Source organism: Antrostomus carolinensis, unplaced genomic scaffold (assembly GCF_000700745.2).
Source record: "Antrostomus carolinensis isolate BGI_N321 unplaced genomic scaffold, ASM70074v2 scaffold45966, whole genome shotgun sequence".
In the NCBI taxonomy this organism is placed as follows: Eukaryota; Metazoa; Chordata; class Aves; order Caprimulgiformes; family Caprimulgidae; genus Antrostomus; species Antrostomus carolinensis.
Genome location: NW_010322083.1, coordinates 240 through 14,700, shown reverse-complemented (window position 1 = coordinate 14,700; position 14,461 = coordinate 240). Strand labels below are relative to the sequence as shown.

The window sequence follows — 14,461 nt, the reverse complement described above, 5'->3', positions numbered from 1 at the left end:
CCCAGCTCACACCAGGACAGACTGGGCTGTTGAGGCTTGGAGAGGTGACTCCAGCCTCTCCCTCCTCAGCAGAGACGACGCCTTCAGTGCAAAATGGAACCACGACTTGGTGATGTAGTTAGAACCAGCACCTCTGTGACAACAGATACAGTTGTATGAAGGAAGAAATCAAATCAAGCAAACTTTCAACCCAGCTGGAAAGCTGAGGCTCAGTCCCAGGCTTAGCGACAGCCTCTTTCCAACGAGGAGACGTGTGCCTGGGGGAACAGCAGCCCCTGGATCAGTCAAACCATAAAGCTCATTTGTGGTCTCACAGAGCAGCATCTGCCAGCGCCCTCGTAGCCAGGCTGAAACCCGAGAGTTGCCGCAATCTAAACCTTCTCTGCCGTGGCTTTTATCTTACCGAGGGAAAAACAAACAGAAGAGAACCAGAAAGCTTTGTGGCTCAGATGTCTCACATCTGGTTTGAGCTTCAAGAAATGTAGTTCCACCCCCTCCCTGAATTGTTAATGTTAAACAAACAAAACCCCGGTGATTTTTTCTGGATTTCGGCTCTCGGGTAACTTACAAGCAGCTTGGACTGGGAATTTTAGGCTTAGAATCATAGAACCATAGAATGGTTTGGTTGGAAAAGACCTTTGAGATCATCGAGTCCAACCATGAACCCAACACTGACAAGTCCCCTATGACTAACCCATGTCCCTCAGCACTGTGTCTACACGACTCTTCAATCCCTCCAGGGATGGGGACTCCACCACTGCCCTGGGCAACCCCTTCCAATGCCTCAGAACCCTTGCAGCAAAGAAATTCTTCCTCACATCCCATCTCACCTGCCCTGGCCACAACTGGAGCCCATTTCCTCTTGTCCTGTCCCTTGTCCCTTGGTTGAACAGCCCCCCCCCCACCTCTCTCCACCCTCCTCCAAGGGACTTGGACAGAGCCAGAAGGTCTCCCCTCAGCCTCCTTTTCTCCAGGCTCAACCCCCCCAGTTCCCTCAGCCACAAGGGAACTCAGCACACTTGTGCTCCAGCCCCGTCACACCTGAGGGAAGCAACACACCTCGCTCAGCCGGGCAAAGCCAACAGCCGTGTCCTGGAACTGCCAGCGGGTCCTGGCACCCACCGCCCGCGCACTGGGGACACCGGTGCTGGGAGGGAGACCTGCTTTGTGCCTCGGCACTGGGAGACATTTCCAGTTTGGGATGATACTTTAGAAATTTCACCCCAGGATGGCTCAGCTGAGCATTTCTGGGACAGCCTCTGCATTGCAGGCTCCTCACTTCTCCTCTCAGAGGGACTTTAGAGCCATTGCTGCTCCGGGGGCGTCTGGCCAAGGAGTAGAACGAAGGGAGAGATGAATTTCCTATTTCCAGCAAGATGAACCTGGTTTAAATCTTGACCCCTCTATTTTTAGGTTTCAATACAGCATTTTTTGCCTGTGCTATTTATGCTCCTTCCCCACCACCACCCCCCCCTTTTTTTTAAGAACGTCTGGAAGTGTTTAAGATGTGGCCAATTGTATTAACACGCCTCTGAGGACTTCATGGTGTCAATTTGATTTCCACTCTTTTAGAAACAGAGCTTTTTAATTTAATAGCGACTCTGTTCCTTGTACATGGCACAAGCACGTACTTCAGCTCACTGCTTTCAGGTGTCAGGTCCTTCTGAAGCCCACACTGATGCATTTGGCCATCACGTCCATCTTTCCAGTTGACAACTTTGGAGCAGTTCCCAAGAGCTATGTTGATATCACAGCATCACAGAATGGTGAGGGTTGGAAGGAGATCATCCAGTCCAACCCCCCTGCCAGAGTAGGTTCCCTACAGCAGGTCGCACAGGAAAGTGTCCAGGTGGGTTTTGAACATCTCCAGAGAGATGGAGACTCCACACCCTCTAACATAACTGGTCGAGAACAGGATGGAGCAGGGAAAGCTCAGCCTAGATTTACACATTTCAGAAAGATTTCTAGGAGGTGGCTTTAGGGGAAGGCAGGTCCTGCAGGATTTCCTTTGGCCTGGGCTCTCGAGGCTTGGAGAGGCAACTCCAGCCTTTCCCTCCTCAGCAGAGATGATGATTCCTCTGAGATCCTCTCCCACCAGCTCCTTGCTGTCCTCTTCCAGTGGCATTGGCAGCGAAATTGGGGCAGATGAAGGGTGTGGGAGCAGCACAGTGGTCCTCTCTCCAAACCCTTGAGTCACTCCAAGTCCAATCCTAGTCACACTCCTTCAAAAGCTTAAGGGGATGGTGGCCCAATGAGCCACCAACGACTTCTGTCACCCACCTCCATGCTGGCTTGTGACCACTTCCCCTCTCCTTCGGGCACTGGGATGGTCTCTGGCCAGAAGCCACGTTAACATTGTTCTCTCAAAATGAGAGAGGCTCCTCGAAAGCCACGGAGCGCCGGGGCCTGAGGGATGTTCTCGGCTCTCTGGAGCCCATCCAGAGCATCAGGTTTCAGAGCTGGAGCTCCCACGCCAGCTGCATGGGGAAGGAACATCACCACTGGGACAATTAGAAAGAAGAACCATCCGTTTCTGTTCAGGGGATTCAATTTTCTTCCTGCTTCATCAGATTAACACCAGTGGAACTCCATTAACTGCCAGGGAAGTTGCTCTTGATCTGAAAATCAGATCCACTGGATTTTCTGGCTTTTGCGTGCACTGGCTTCATTCGAAGGAGCCAAGGTGGATGGACATGTGATGTACCTACAAATCCTTCCTTGGACATGGTTTAGGGGGTCAGGGGTTTTTTTTCTTTCCCCCATTTTAAACACATAATTTACTCTTTTTCTTTCTTTTTTTTTCTTTTTCCCCTAACCCCAAGGACCTCACTCTGATTTTCTTTTTCCACTTGCTGATGCATCCACGCTTTTCCTCTCCCCTTCCTCCCCCTGTGCTGCTCCAGCACGTTGCTGATGATGGAGGACACCAGGATGAAGTCTAGAGATGCTTCCTCTCATTTCAAACCTCACTTTCCAGGATGGCAAGCAGTATTTTTCAAAGCCTTTCACTATTCTGACAAAGCAATCACCAAAGGTTTGCCCAAGTTCTGTTGAAGTTCCTACAAGAACATGGGAAGTCTCAAGACTTTCTCTTCAACTTTCATCCATCCTCAGCCACACGCTGCACTAGGAGCCTGCACCCAAAGTTCTATCATGAGTGATGTTGATGCATCAAGCCTGGCAAGAATGACAAAACCAGGCTTTGTCTAATGAGTGCCACCAAAGAAAATCGTGATGACGAACCTCCTTAGGGATAAGATGGAGCTGAAGCACCAACATGATCCCTCTGGAGCTGCATTAAAATGGGGTTGTTGTCCACTGTCATCTCACTCCATTAACGGTGACTCTGCAACTGGATACTGACAGTGCTTCTCTTCAGACAGGGTAACATGGCTCCAGATGCTGATTCCCACCCAAACCTCTCGACACCACAACATCTGGGCCCAACATGACTTAGCAGAGCAGGACGTCCCCACAGACTGTGCTCACCTTGACCCAGTGCTTTGCTTTGCCTGGAACATTTGATGATTTGTAGGGTTCCTGCTTGACAGGTCACAGCGTGGGTAGAGCTCACTGTCGGCTTGTTAAGCAGGATGTGAAGTTTGTCCAACTACCTCAAATGACAATATCTAAATACCTCAAATGACAATATCTAAATACCTCAAATGACAATATCTAAATCATTATCACCAGCGTCATCGTCTCCTTTCACCAAGTTTTGCTGTGAAATCCAAGTCAACAGTCATACATGTATCTCGTCCAACTGCTGATGAGCTACACGGGCATCTCACCACTGCAACTTGTTGCCAACCTCACTTTAAATCTCTTCCCCCAGCTAAAAACATCATTATACCACCTGGGAACAATCACTATCTTCAGACTCATTAATCCATCCACCGCGGTGCATCTTTTACGGTTCAGAATTGTTATTATTAATAGTGATAATCAAAGTCCCAGAGTCAGTTGTGCCTGCCTCACCATTCCATGGATCTTCCATAATCAGCAGCAGGACAGGCCAATGTGTTCTGCTCGAACGCTTTTTACAAAGGCAGGGAGTGACAGAACAAGGGGTGATGGCTTCAAACTGGAAGAAAGGAGATTAAGAAAATATGTGAGGAAGAAATTCTTTGGTGTGAGGGTGGTGAGACAGTGTCCCAGGTTGCCCAGAGAAGCTGTGGTTGCTCCTCCCTGGAAGTGTTCTCGGCCAGGCTGGATGAGGCTTTGAGCAACCTGGTCTAGTGGAAGGTGTCCCTGCTGCTGGCAGGGGGATTGGAACTGGATGAGCTTTAAGGTCCCTTCCCACCCAAACCATTCCATGATTCTATGATTCTACCAGGAGCACTGCTGGAGAACCAGCCAAGGATCTCAGTGAAGACAGCTTCTCCATACGCTCCACCTGAAGCAGGGACACCCAACTGACTGCTCAGTGAAACAGTTTTCTCCCGAGAAAACCTTGGCTTTTTGGACAGCCATAACCTCAGCAGAGCTTGTGAGCTGCTGTGGAGCTAGCCTTCGATTCCGTGTCTAGACATGAGGACCAAGAGATGAGGAGGCTTTGGCAGAAGGCAGGAAATCTATTGAGTTGTGCAACTCCCTCAATACCCCACTGCTCAGAAAAATTCCGAATTTGAGCGAGGAGGTTTGTCTGCAAAGTCCTTAAGCAATCTTCTGTACTCATTGGAAACAGGGATCTGATTGTAACAATAGTCAGAGAATTAAGAACAACTCTCGCCTTGGCACTGGAAGAGGAAGAAATAAACAAAACCAAACCCTCCACGGCATGTTTCTGTGTGACAACCTCCGTGTTCCAATGGAGAAACCAAACTCCGCTCTTGTAAGGTCCCACCTGGAATACTGCATCCAGTTCTGGAGCCCCCAACACAAGAGAGACCTGGAGCAGCTGGAACAAGTCCAGAGGAGGCCACCAGGATGATGCGAGGGCTGGAGCAGCTCTGCTGTGAGGACAGGCTGAGACAGTTGGGGCTGTTCAGCCTGGAGAAGAGAAGGCTCCAGGGAGATCTTATAGCACCTCCCAGTACCTGAAGGGGCTACAAGAAAGCTGGGGAAGGACTTTTCATAAGGGCAGTTAATGACAAAACAAGGGGAAATGGGTTTAAACTGAAAGAGGGGAGGTTTAGATGAGATATTAGGAAGAAGTTCTTCACTGTGAGGGTGGCTCGCCTCAAGCCATTCATTACCCAGGCCCTTCAACACTCTCTCACCTTTAGTGCTGAGGAAGGTCCAGCTCAGGTGACCCTGAATGAAGGGTGGTGGATGAAGCAGGAATAAAAATCCCCACTGCTTTGGGCCTTGAAAATTAAACCCACATTAAACATCATCCAGTAGCCAGTGCCCTGGGGTACTGATCCTGAAACACGTATTTAATACACGACACCACGCACCGAGAAGGCCGAGTTCGAGTTTGGATGGGAGATAAAATATCCAGGCTCTTGGAATTTCACATTTCTGAGCTGCGAAACAATTTAATGCCAAAGATAAGGTTTCTGCATTGCAGCCACTTTTCTTATTCAATATAAAATGTATTTGGTCATCAGTGTGAAGTGACTTTCGATAAAAGGAGGTTTTAAGAGGAAAATTTGAAGTGTCCTTGATAAAAGTTGCATAAAATAGCTGGAGCAACAAAAATGAGGTGAGATAAACCCAACAGCAAACGCCCGTTTCGCTGCTGTTTAGTTCAACTGTCATTTCCTAGAATCATGAAGCACTTCTGTGCCCATCGGTGAGATCAGGCCAGGAGAGCTGAGTGCAAGGAAACAGAGAGACAGAGTAGTACATGTTTAGAGAATAAAATTATCAACAGCAGTTATGGAAGCAGTCACTTAAACCAGGATTATTTTTAACAGCAGATTATTTTATACTGTTATGGGTGTGATGGAAATGTGGTAGTCTCCAAGCTTCTGCAATATTTCTAAGAGAAAGAACCCCTCTCTAAATCCTAATCGATTAATGGACACATGAAAGGACACCAGACAACACTCTCCAGAATTTATAACAACACCTACAATACTTGAGGTGAACTGGACAACACCAACTCTCCCGGCTTTACCTGAGTCAGCAGCAGAGTTGACGAGGTCAGGATTCATCTGAAAACTCCTGAACACCTCAGAAGTTCCCAGGTGGTGGAAGGTGGCACTGGAATAATCCACTGAGAGGTCAGTTTTTCTTACAGAGCTGAAGGAAACACGGGCTCAAGCCCGAAGCCTCCGAGCTGCCCAGGTTCTCTCAGCCCCAAGCCCTGTACCACAGCAGCTCTTCTGGATCTCAGGAGCTTCCAGCACCAGCACAAGCAACAAACCACAATCAGCTTTTGAGGAGTCTTTTTTATTAAGATAAATCCAGCAAAATTCCTAACAGTGGGTACATACAACCAACCTGCCCTTTGAAAAGAAATGTTTGTATTTCATTTAAAAACATGATTACACTTTTATTTATTCTTTATTCTTTTTTTTCTCTTTTTTTTTTTTTTCAAAACTGACAAAATAAAATTACATTTGGGAAACAACAGATTTCCAGCTCTTAGGTTTTTTTTTTTTCATGAAAATAGCTCACCTTCTTTATAAAAGCAAAACCCACAGAACCACTGGAATGTTTAACACGGTTATTTGTTTTGAGACCTCCCCACTTTAAGAAACCATACAACACATACAAGGGGGAAAAGAAAATTAAAATCTGAAGTCTGTAAGCATGACTTACACAAAAAGGGACACACTGACAGAAGTCAAAAGCTACCACCACTTATTCTTTCCATGTACCATACAAACTATTACAATCACAAAATTTAAAAACAATGATTTTTTTTTTGTTTTGTTTTGTTTTTTTGTGTTTTTTTGTTTTGTTAGGGATTTAATTCCCAAGTAACCGAGATGAAGATGTTCCATAATTAAATTCATGCTAAAAAAACCTGCATTTATAAAATAGTTGATAAAAATATTCCTCTCTGTTAACAATACAGCATGGAGGTACGGATACCAAATGATGGAGATATAGGGCAGGGTTAACGTTACTCGGACTTGGCTTCCTTATCATCAGATGCTTCAGCAGCTGGTGCCTATAAAAGTGTTTGGGAAGAATAAAAATATTATTCATAATGCTAATTGGATTCCATTCTAACAAGTATCAGAGAGAGACAAGTTTGTTAGCACACACACGGACAAGGTTTTGTGGAGATGGACAAGAAAGCACAGCTACTACAAAAAATATCAACACAACGACATGTCGGTGGATAATTCTTAAAATTAAAAGCACAGATGAGTGTTAATTGAGAATTGAGTTAATTTGGGAATGTTAAGTGCCTCCAAAGAGGCAGAAGGTTAGAAGGTGTTTGAGATTAGGATCAATCATATGCCAGGGAAAGTTCAAGTCCTCATCTCCTAAGTCACAGGGAAGTGTAAGAATTACATGTAAAAACCACGACACTTGTCTGTTGTCCAAACTTGGGGAAATTGGTTCTCACCTGTTTTCTCTGAAAATATCAGCTATTATTTTTTAAGCCAACACATCAAAATTGCAAAGCTCCTATCAAAGCTTCTTTGAAGTACATCAGCCCCATATTAATTTTTAGCAAAGAAGCTCCTGAATTAGTTTTAAAAATGAAAGAATAAAGGAGCCATTAAGTGGATAATGATACTGAACACATGAAGAGAGATCCCTGACAATCAAAAGCAACGTAGAACACAATCTGTGCCTACAGGGGCAAAGGGAGCCTGCTGCAAACCTTGTGTTTCTACTACCAGGAGGAAATCTGCTAGGAAAAGGCCACCAGGAGCTGACTGAAGCTTGTAGCTACTCCTAGCAAGTGGCAGCTCTTAGGTAAGGAGCTGATAGAGTAAGAACCTGTAAGAAAGAAGCTCGTGGATCGAGAGACAAGACCAAGTTTACTTTGCAGATCTCTCGTTGAATTGTTCTGAGGCGAAGAATTGTTTTCAAGAATTGTATAAAACTGAAAACCAGATTTCTGGCCCAATCCCAACCCGTGCTGAGCAGAAGAGGCAATCCAGCAGTCCAGAGAGGATATGCAAAGTCCGCTCAGGGTTGGAGAGCAATCTTACTGAGCTCTATTGTTCCCCAAACATTCAGCGTTGCTCTCGTGCCAGCCCTGAGCGGGACCCTACGACAGCACAGACCACCTGTGGAATGGCTCTATCTCACAGCAGGGATAAGTCTGAAGGAGAATTTTATTCTTTCAGCCTCTCCCTGCAAGTTGCCCTGTGCAGATAACTGCAGCTGGTCTGTCTTTACAGGTTGGCAGTGAAACACACAGCCCCTTCTGACAAGGAGGCCCAATGCTCAGCTCCTGCAGATGTATTAGCAACACATCTGTGTGCACTCCCGTGTTGACTGTAGCTAAAGTACCTCATTGGTTTTGGTATCTCCATTTTCAGAGTGGTTTTCTTCTTTAGCATCCTCTTGTTTAGTTTCATCTTTGCCTTTGGCTCCTTTCTTCCCTTTTGTTGCCGCCTTTTTGTCCTCCTTTTTATCATTTGCTGCCTTTTCTTTCTGTTAAGAAAACGAGATTATGGTATGGTAAATGCTAATTTCCACCTCGGACATCTGCAGTCAGACATTCTCAGCTCTAAAACCATCCACACAACCTGCTTCTGCACGCTGAACTTCCTATTGGCAAAGATGAGATGGAAGTTTCTAAGGAGAAGTGTTTTCCTTCTGTTCCGTCCTGAATGTGCTACTGGGAAGTGCATAATATAAAAGCAGCCATGGCTGGGGCTAAAAGAATTCCTATTTTAAATAGGCATTCAATTAAATTAGCTAAAAAATGTTGGAGTTGAACTGGCCTGTATTTCTGCTGCGCTGCTGAAAGGCACAGCACAGAACAAAAAGAACATGTACAACCAGTGGAAATACCAGAAGACTTCAGATGTGCTATTAATGCCTATTTAGAAAACTGTAACAAAGCTGTAATCAAAGGATTTTCCCCCTTTCCTGCCAAAAATATTCCTTATTATAATAACCAGTTGTGTGACAGACGAGTTGGGGGCTCCATAACAACAAGAACTTTGCATTTATGATTTAAGTGCAGATTCTTATACGTGGATCAGGCTAAATCGGAACAAAATGTGATGCTACAACTTCTGTAGTAACAGTTTTCTACACGGCAAGGTCAGATCCTGACTCCAATCCAGTAACAAGCACGATTCTCATTAGTTTCACGTTGGAGGATCTGCCTCTTGCTGCCAATAAGCAAACGAGCTTAGTTCCTCGCTTGATTAACCTAGTTCCAACAAAGGAACCAGAAATATCTGCAAAATCACTACTCACAGGTAAGTGAAGATAAACAGGTAATTACTGGGGGGGGGGGAATAATAAATTATACCTACTCAGAAGATGAAGTTGTCTCAGTGACTAGAAGTTACAAAAAGTTTACTTTCTTATTTCAACACCTCGCTTATTAGTGTACAAAGTGAATTCACATTATAAATGAGATGCTTGCTAAGGGTAAACTCAGAGTATAAGGAGCAAAGTCACCTGATTCTTCAATGATACTGATGATTAAAAATTCACTAAAATGAATACTAAATCCTATTAATAATGCAGAGAATTTAAGACCAGAGGTTAGCAGCACCCAAACAAGTGAGGGCCTCTCTCTTTCCTCTCTCACCTCCCACTGCCCAGTCTGACCTTGCTGAGGGATGTCAACCCACCTGGGAAACTACCACAACATCCTGGTGTGAGAAGTCCCTGACTGCTGGCTGTGCCCACTCTCAACAAGCCTCTCCTCCTCTCTGGGGACTCACTCATCAGACAGAGGTAGCAGCTCTTTCTGAGACAAGGAAAAGAGTCACCAGAGAAGGAAAGAGAAGCGTATGCCTCCACTCACTCTTTTTCCCCTCCGTTGGCTGAACAGTCCTTCAGCTTTCAAGAGAGGCAGAAGGAAGCTGAATATCACAGCAGTATCAGCACCCAAGGATTCTGGTCCTGCTTGGCAGTAAGATTCAGAACTGTAATACCACTGTGGCCCTGGTTTGCTCTCTGTCACTTCACCAGACCTTTGAAGCACACAGAAGTGGCCCACTGTGAAAGGTTCCTCCAGCAGCACCAGTATGCTCTGAACTCACGAGCACAGGTTGGTTGTTAGTCACTTGCTCTTCCATAAAGGATTTTTAAAGACTTGGGGTTGTGTGAAGAAGGGCATCTGTTCCCTTACCCCATGAAGAAAAGACAACCAAGTATTAGCAGAGCTAACACTGTCATCCTCTGTAGCCCACTCTTTGCTGGTAAAGTCCCTCTTAAGGAAGGATTTGAGGAGAATCCACAGAAACGGTGTGGTTGGATTCCATGGCTGGACTGTGACCAGAGAGAAAGTGTCTCACAGCTGAGTGAGGATCCCTGCTCTGTTCTGCAAGACGTGTGTGACTTCTGGGGACAAGTTAACAGCTACTCTGTATGGGATCAAGCTCCCTTTTCCACAGGAAAAGAAATACCCAAGGAGATCCTGTTATTTTTCAACTTCCAAGCTTCTCCCACCTTCTCCACCAGTTCTGAGCTCATACCATTGTATTCATTTTCCTCAATAATTTCTCTATACAGATAGTACCATCGATTCAGTAATAAAGTCCTATGTTTTATAAAGTGACCAAACCTTTTTTTCTCAGCTCTCTGGTTTTCAATATGACTAAGTTGAAAAGGTGGAATCTACTCTGACACACGTAAAAACACTCAAAGAACCTGAAAGCTGCAGAGTCAAGCAGTTGGGGGGAAACAAGAATTAAAGATCCCTGCGTAATTCTTATTATTGCATCCCTCTTTGCACAGATATTGATCCAGTATTAGGAGCTCTAGAATGAAAAATGCAACTCAAATATTCTGGCTTCAAACCAGCACTTTAGAAGAAGACCAAAACTTTCCAAGTCTAACTGGGGAGCAGTGTGCAGGGCAATGATAAAGGCACCACTTCCAGCAGAACTAAATCATCCCAGAGTCACTTACAAGTCTTAACTTTTTAATGCTTAATTTTCACAACTTTTAAGATTCTGTTAGTGCAGTTTTTGTGTATAAACCCCGAGATGTTTCCATAAAAATAAATTAAAAAAAAGAATCTTGAAAGATTCTTGAAATTACTTGAAAAAGTAAAAAAGAGAATACCAACAACGTGCATCGTATGCAACTGCACTGACCTCTGCGTGGGTCATCAGCAGAGGCTGAAGCCAGGACTTGGAGGTCCCCAAGCCAGCTCTCTGCCACCAGCAGTGGGGTCCCCTCTTCCCAGGGGGACCAGCCACTACAGGGAGATGCAATCCAGAGTGTGGCTGACACCACAGGAATGTGGATTGCAGGCGGGTTCCCTGGTTCCCCTGCCACTCTGGAATGGGATCTGGAAATCCAGCTGCACCACCAAGATGTGAAACATTTGCTCTGCACACCGCTGAGATTACAGAGCTGAGATATGGGGTCTCCAGAATGACAAGTGACGTTCTCCTTCTTGTCCATTTCCTTCTGCTGCTCCACAGAGAACTCGGAAGCAGAAAAGTTTTCATCACCTGGAAGTCTGCTGTGCCATGTGGAATTTCAAGGCCTTTTAAATGTATAGAAAAGAGCTCCTGGTTCCCAGCCTGTCAGCCCCTTCAGTAACTAAAGCATCTCTCACACCTCTGCCCACATGACCATCCAAAACCACAGTGGAAAATGATGGGAACAGCTTAAAAACAACACTAAAGTTTCATTGGTTTGTTTTGTTTTTCTTCCTATCTGCAAAATCCTAATGTAATCAGAATATTGACAGGTAGATCTAAAAAAAGAACTGCAAACTGATGGCTGGGGAAGTTTGGGACAGGAAGGGGGTTTAAAGAGATACCTTATGGATTGCAGAACTGTCCCCTTTTAAATTTCAAACTGTTGCTCCAAAGCACAAAGGAGCTTTAAATGGTTTATTTTTTAACTACACTCTCAGATATGCCAATATTTTTGACATTTCCAGAAACATCCAGCTTAAGTAAATGGGTATGCAGAACTTTACCTCCAGTGCCTAAAATTTGACAAATTGATAACTAAAAAGAATGCCTTTGAATGAAAACATAGCAAGAAGCTGTAATTAAAAGCATGATTTTCAGTGCCTTCTCTAATTGAGTCTCTGATCTCTATTCAAAGCATCGTTTTCCCAACAATGCATTATATGAAACTTCAGAAGGGCCTTGCAAGGCAAGCAGTAAAGCTTCACCACAACTGATTGAAAATCTGTTCAGTTTACCACATTCCTTCGCTAGAAACTGGATAAAATTATCTTTACATTTCTCACATTCTTTTAACTCACACAATTCAATCTTAAATCTCTAAAGAAAATAAGGAAAATGGTTAGTTGTGGATGTTTTTTTTCCCTCCTATAAACACCATGAGAAAGGAAAGCATAACCTCAGTTCAGGGGATCTTGAACACTTACCTTAGGTGCTGCCTTTTTGGGCTTTGGCTCCGGTTTAGGCGGAGCAGGTTTCTGTATAAAACATACATAAGAAAGAGAGTCAGATGAATGCTATACATGTTTTAGCAGTATGTTGGCAACTTTTGAAAACTATTCGAACAAAAAATAGTCCACAGCTGTCTGTTTTATTCTGTAAGATAAAGGAATAAATGTCAGAGGCAGATCAGTGTGTTTCGGTGTTATCCAAACCCTCGTGTGTGGTACAGATGCTGAGAGCAGTAGCAAGTGGATCATTACTGCATTTGGGTGTTTGCTGTCTGCTGTGAAGGCAAGAGGCTGTTAAAAATGAAAGGTATTAACACTTGGACATAACTCTGTGTATGGATACACATCTTAGCTTTCACTGAAAATAAGTATTTTTGTTTTTAAATAGCAGCTGTTACCCACTTGGAATTTCCAAGATGGCTTTAAAAAGGGCTGTGTGCACTAAGGATGCCAAGAGCCTGTTTAAGGCTGTGACTTTGGGATGAACCCTACTGCATGACATAGATTTACAGCCTCTAAGTCTCAGTTTACCCAACCTGCAAGATCAATGGGCAAATTACAAGTGTAAGAAGAGGGCAGGTAATTTATAGAGGTATGAGGAGGTATCTGTATGGAAAAGACCTACAGAAAACAAATGCATCTTGAAATCAATATTCTCTTGACTCTGGATACTCATGTGTCCAGACTGAATGTTAATTAACGCAGATGTTGTATCTCATGTGAAATGTCTAAAAGTGAGCCTGTAATGTGTTGATACTTGAGGATTGGAAATGTAGAATAGGAACTTTATTTTTAAATATTATAGAATCATAGAATGGTTTGGATTGGAAGGGACCTTAAAGATCATCCAGTTCCAACCCCCCTGCCAGCAGCAGGGACACCTTCCACTAGACCAGGTTGCTCAAAGCCTCATCCAACCTGGGAACACTCCCAGGGAGGAGCAGCCACAGCTTCCTTGGCCAACCTGTTCCAATGTCTGACCACCCTCACAGTGAAGAACTTCTTCCTAATATCTCATCTAAACCTCCCTTCTTTCAGCTTAAACCCATTTCCCCTTGTTTTGTCATTAACTGCCCTTATGAAAAGTCCCTCCCCAGCTTTCTTGTAGCCCCTTCAGGTACTGGGAGGCCACTATAAGATCTCCCCGGAATCTTCTCTTCTCCAGGCTGAACAGCCCCAACTCTCCCAGCCTGTCCTCACAGCAGAGCTGCTCCAGCCCTCGCATCATCCTGGTGGCCTCCTCTGGACTTGTTCTAGCTGCTCCAGGTCTAGCAGCAATATTGCAATATTCTAACCATGGCTTTCACAATGCCCGTGGGGAAAAAAAACAAATAGTTTTTTCTATAAGGTCCCCTAGAGCTCAGCATCCTGCGTGATGTCATATTAAAAGAGTAAATAAAGATACTTACAGCAGATAGTCTAGCCGACCTTCTCTTTGGCTGCGTAAAGAAAAATGTGTCACTGAAATTCAGAGAGCATATAAAGCAGTGCTTCCCCAGAAACTGCAGCCCACAACAACACGGCAGCTACACTACGTCAGGAAGCCCTGTAAGAATCTGGGGATTTATGAAATTAGGGGCATTATGGTGATGATTTCCCAAAAGTGCAGCTTTGTTTGATCGTTCTCATTCCGTGCTGCTCCTTTTTTACCCCAATGAGGTGGTGATAACATGTATTTACTTCTTTTCTTTACTTTTCTTTACTGACGTGAAGGTTGTGCCACCGAACCGTTGTCTGTAGGGCTAAAGGGGGCACGTTCCCACTTGGAACCGATGGCTTTTGGCTCAGTGGCTGAGACACCCAGTGCCCACCTCAGGTGATGGGCCAAGGGCACCCTGAGCCTGTGCGGGGAGGGCCACAGACCCCATATGAGGTGCGGGAGCCTCCTAATTTATGTGAAATCATGTAATTATTGAAGAATTGGGGATCAGCGCTGAAGCAGCAGCTCCTACCTCCTCCTTTGCCTCGCCTTCAGCTGGAGCCTGCAAGGAAAGGGAGAAACTGAGGTGAGAAAGGTGCCACCATCCC

General features: G+C 44.8%; 1 protein-coding gene across 1 annotated transcript; it reads right to left on the bottom strand.

Moving 5' to 3' along the window:
* Positions 1 to 6,324: 6,324 nt before the first annotated feature.
* Positions 6,325 to 14,442, bottom strand: LOC104526615 (non-histone chromosomal protein HMG-14A; the record flags this gene model as incomplete). The annotated part of the gene is made up of 5 exons (XM_010170129.2): positions 6,325 to 7,069; positions 8,374 to 8,517; positions 12,410 to 12,460; positions 13,843 to 13,872; positions 14,386 to 14,442. Coding segments are annotated over 5 exons (330 nt in total), but the record flags the coding sequence as incomplete, so codon positions are not given.
* Positions 14,443 to 14,461: the final 19 nt, after the last annotated feature.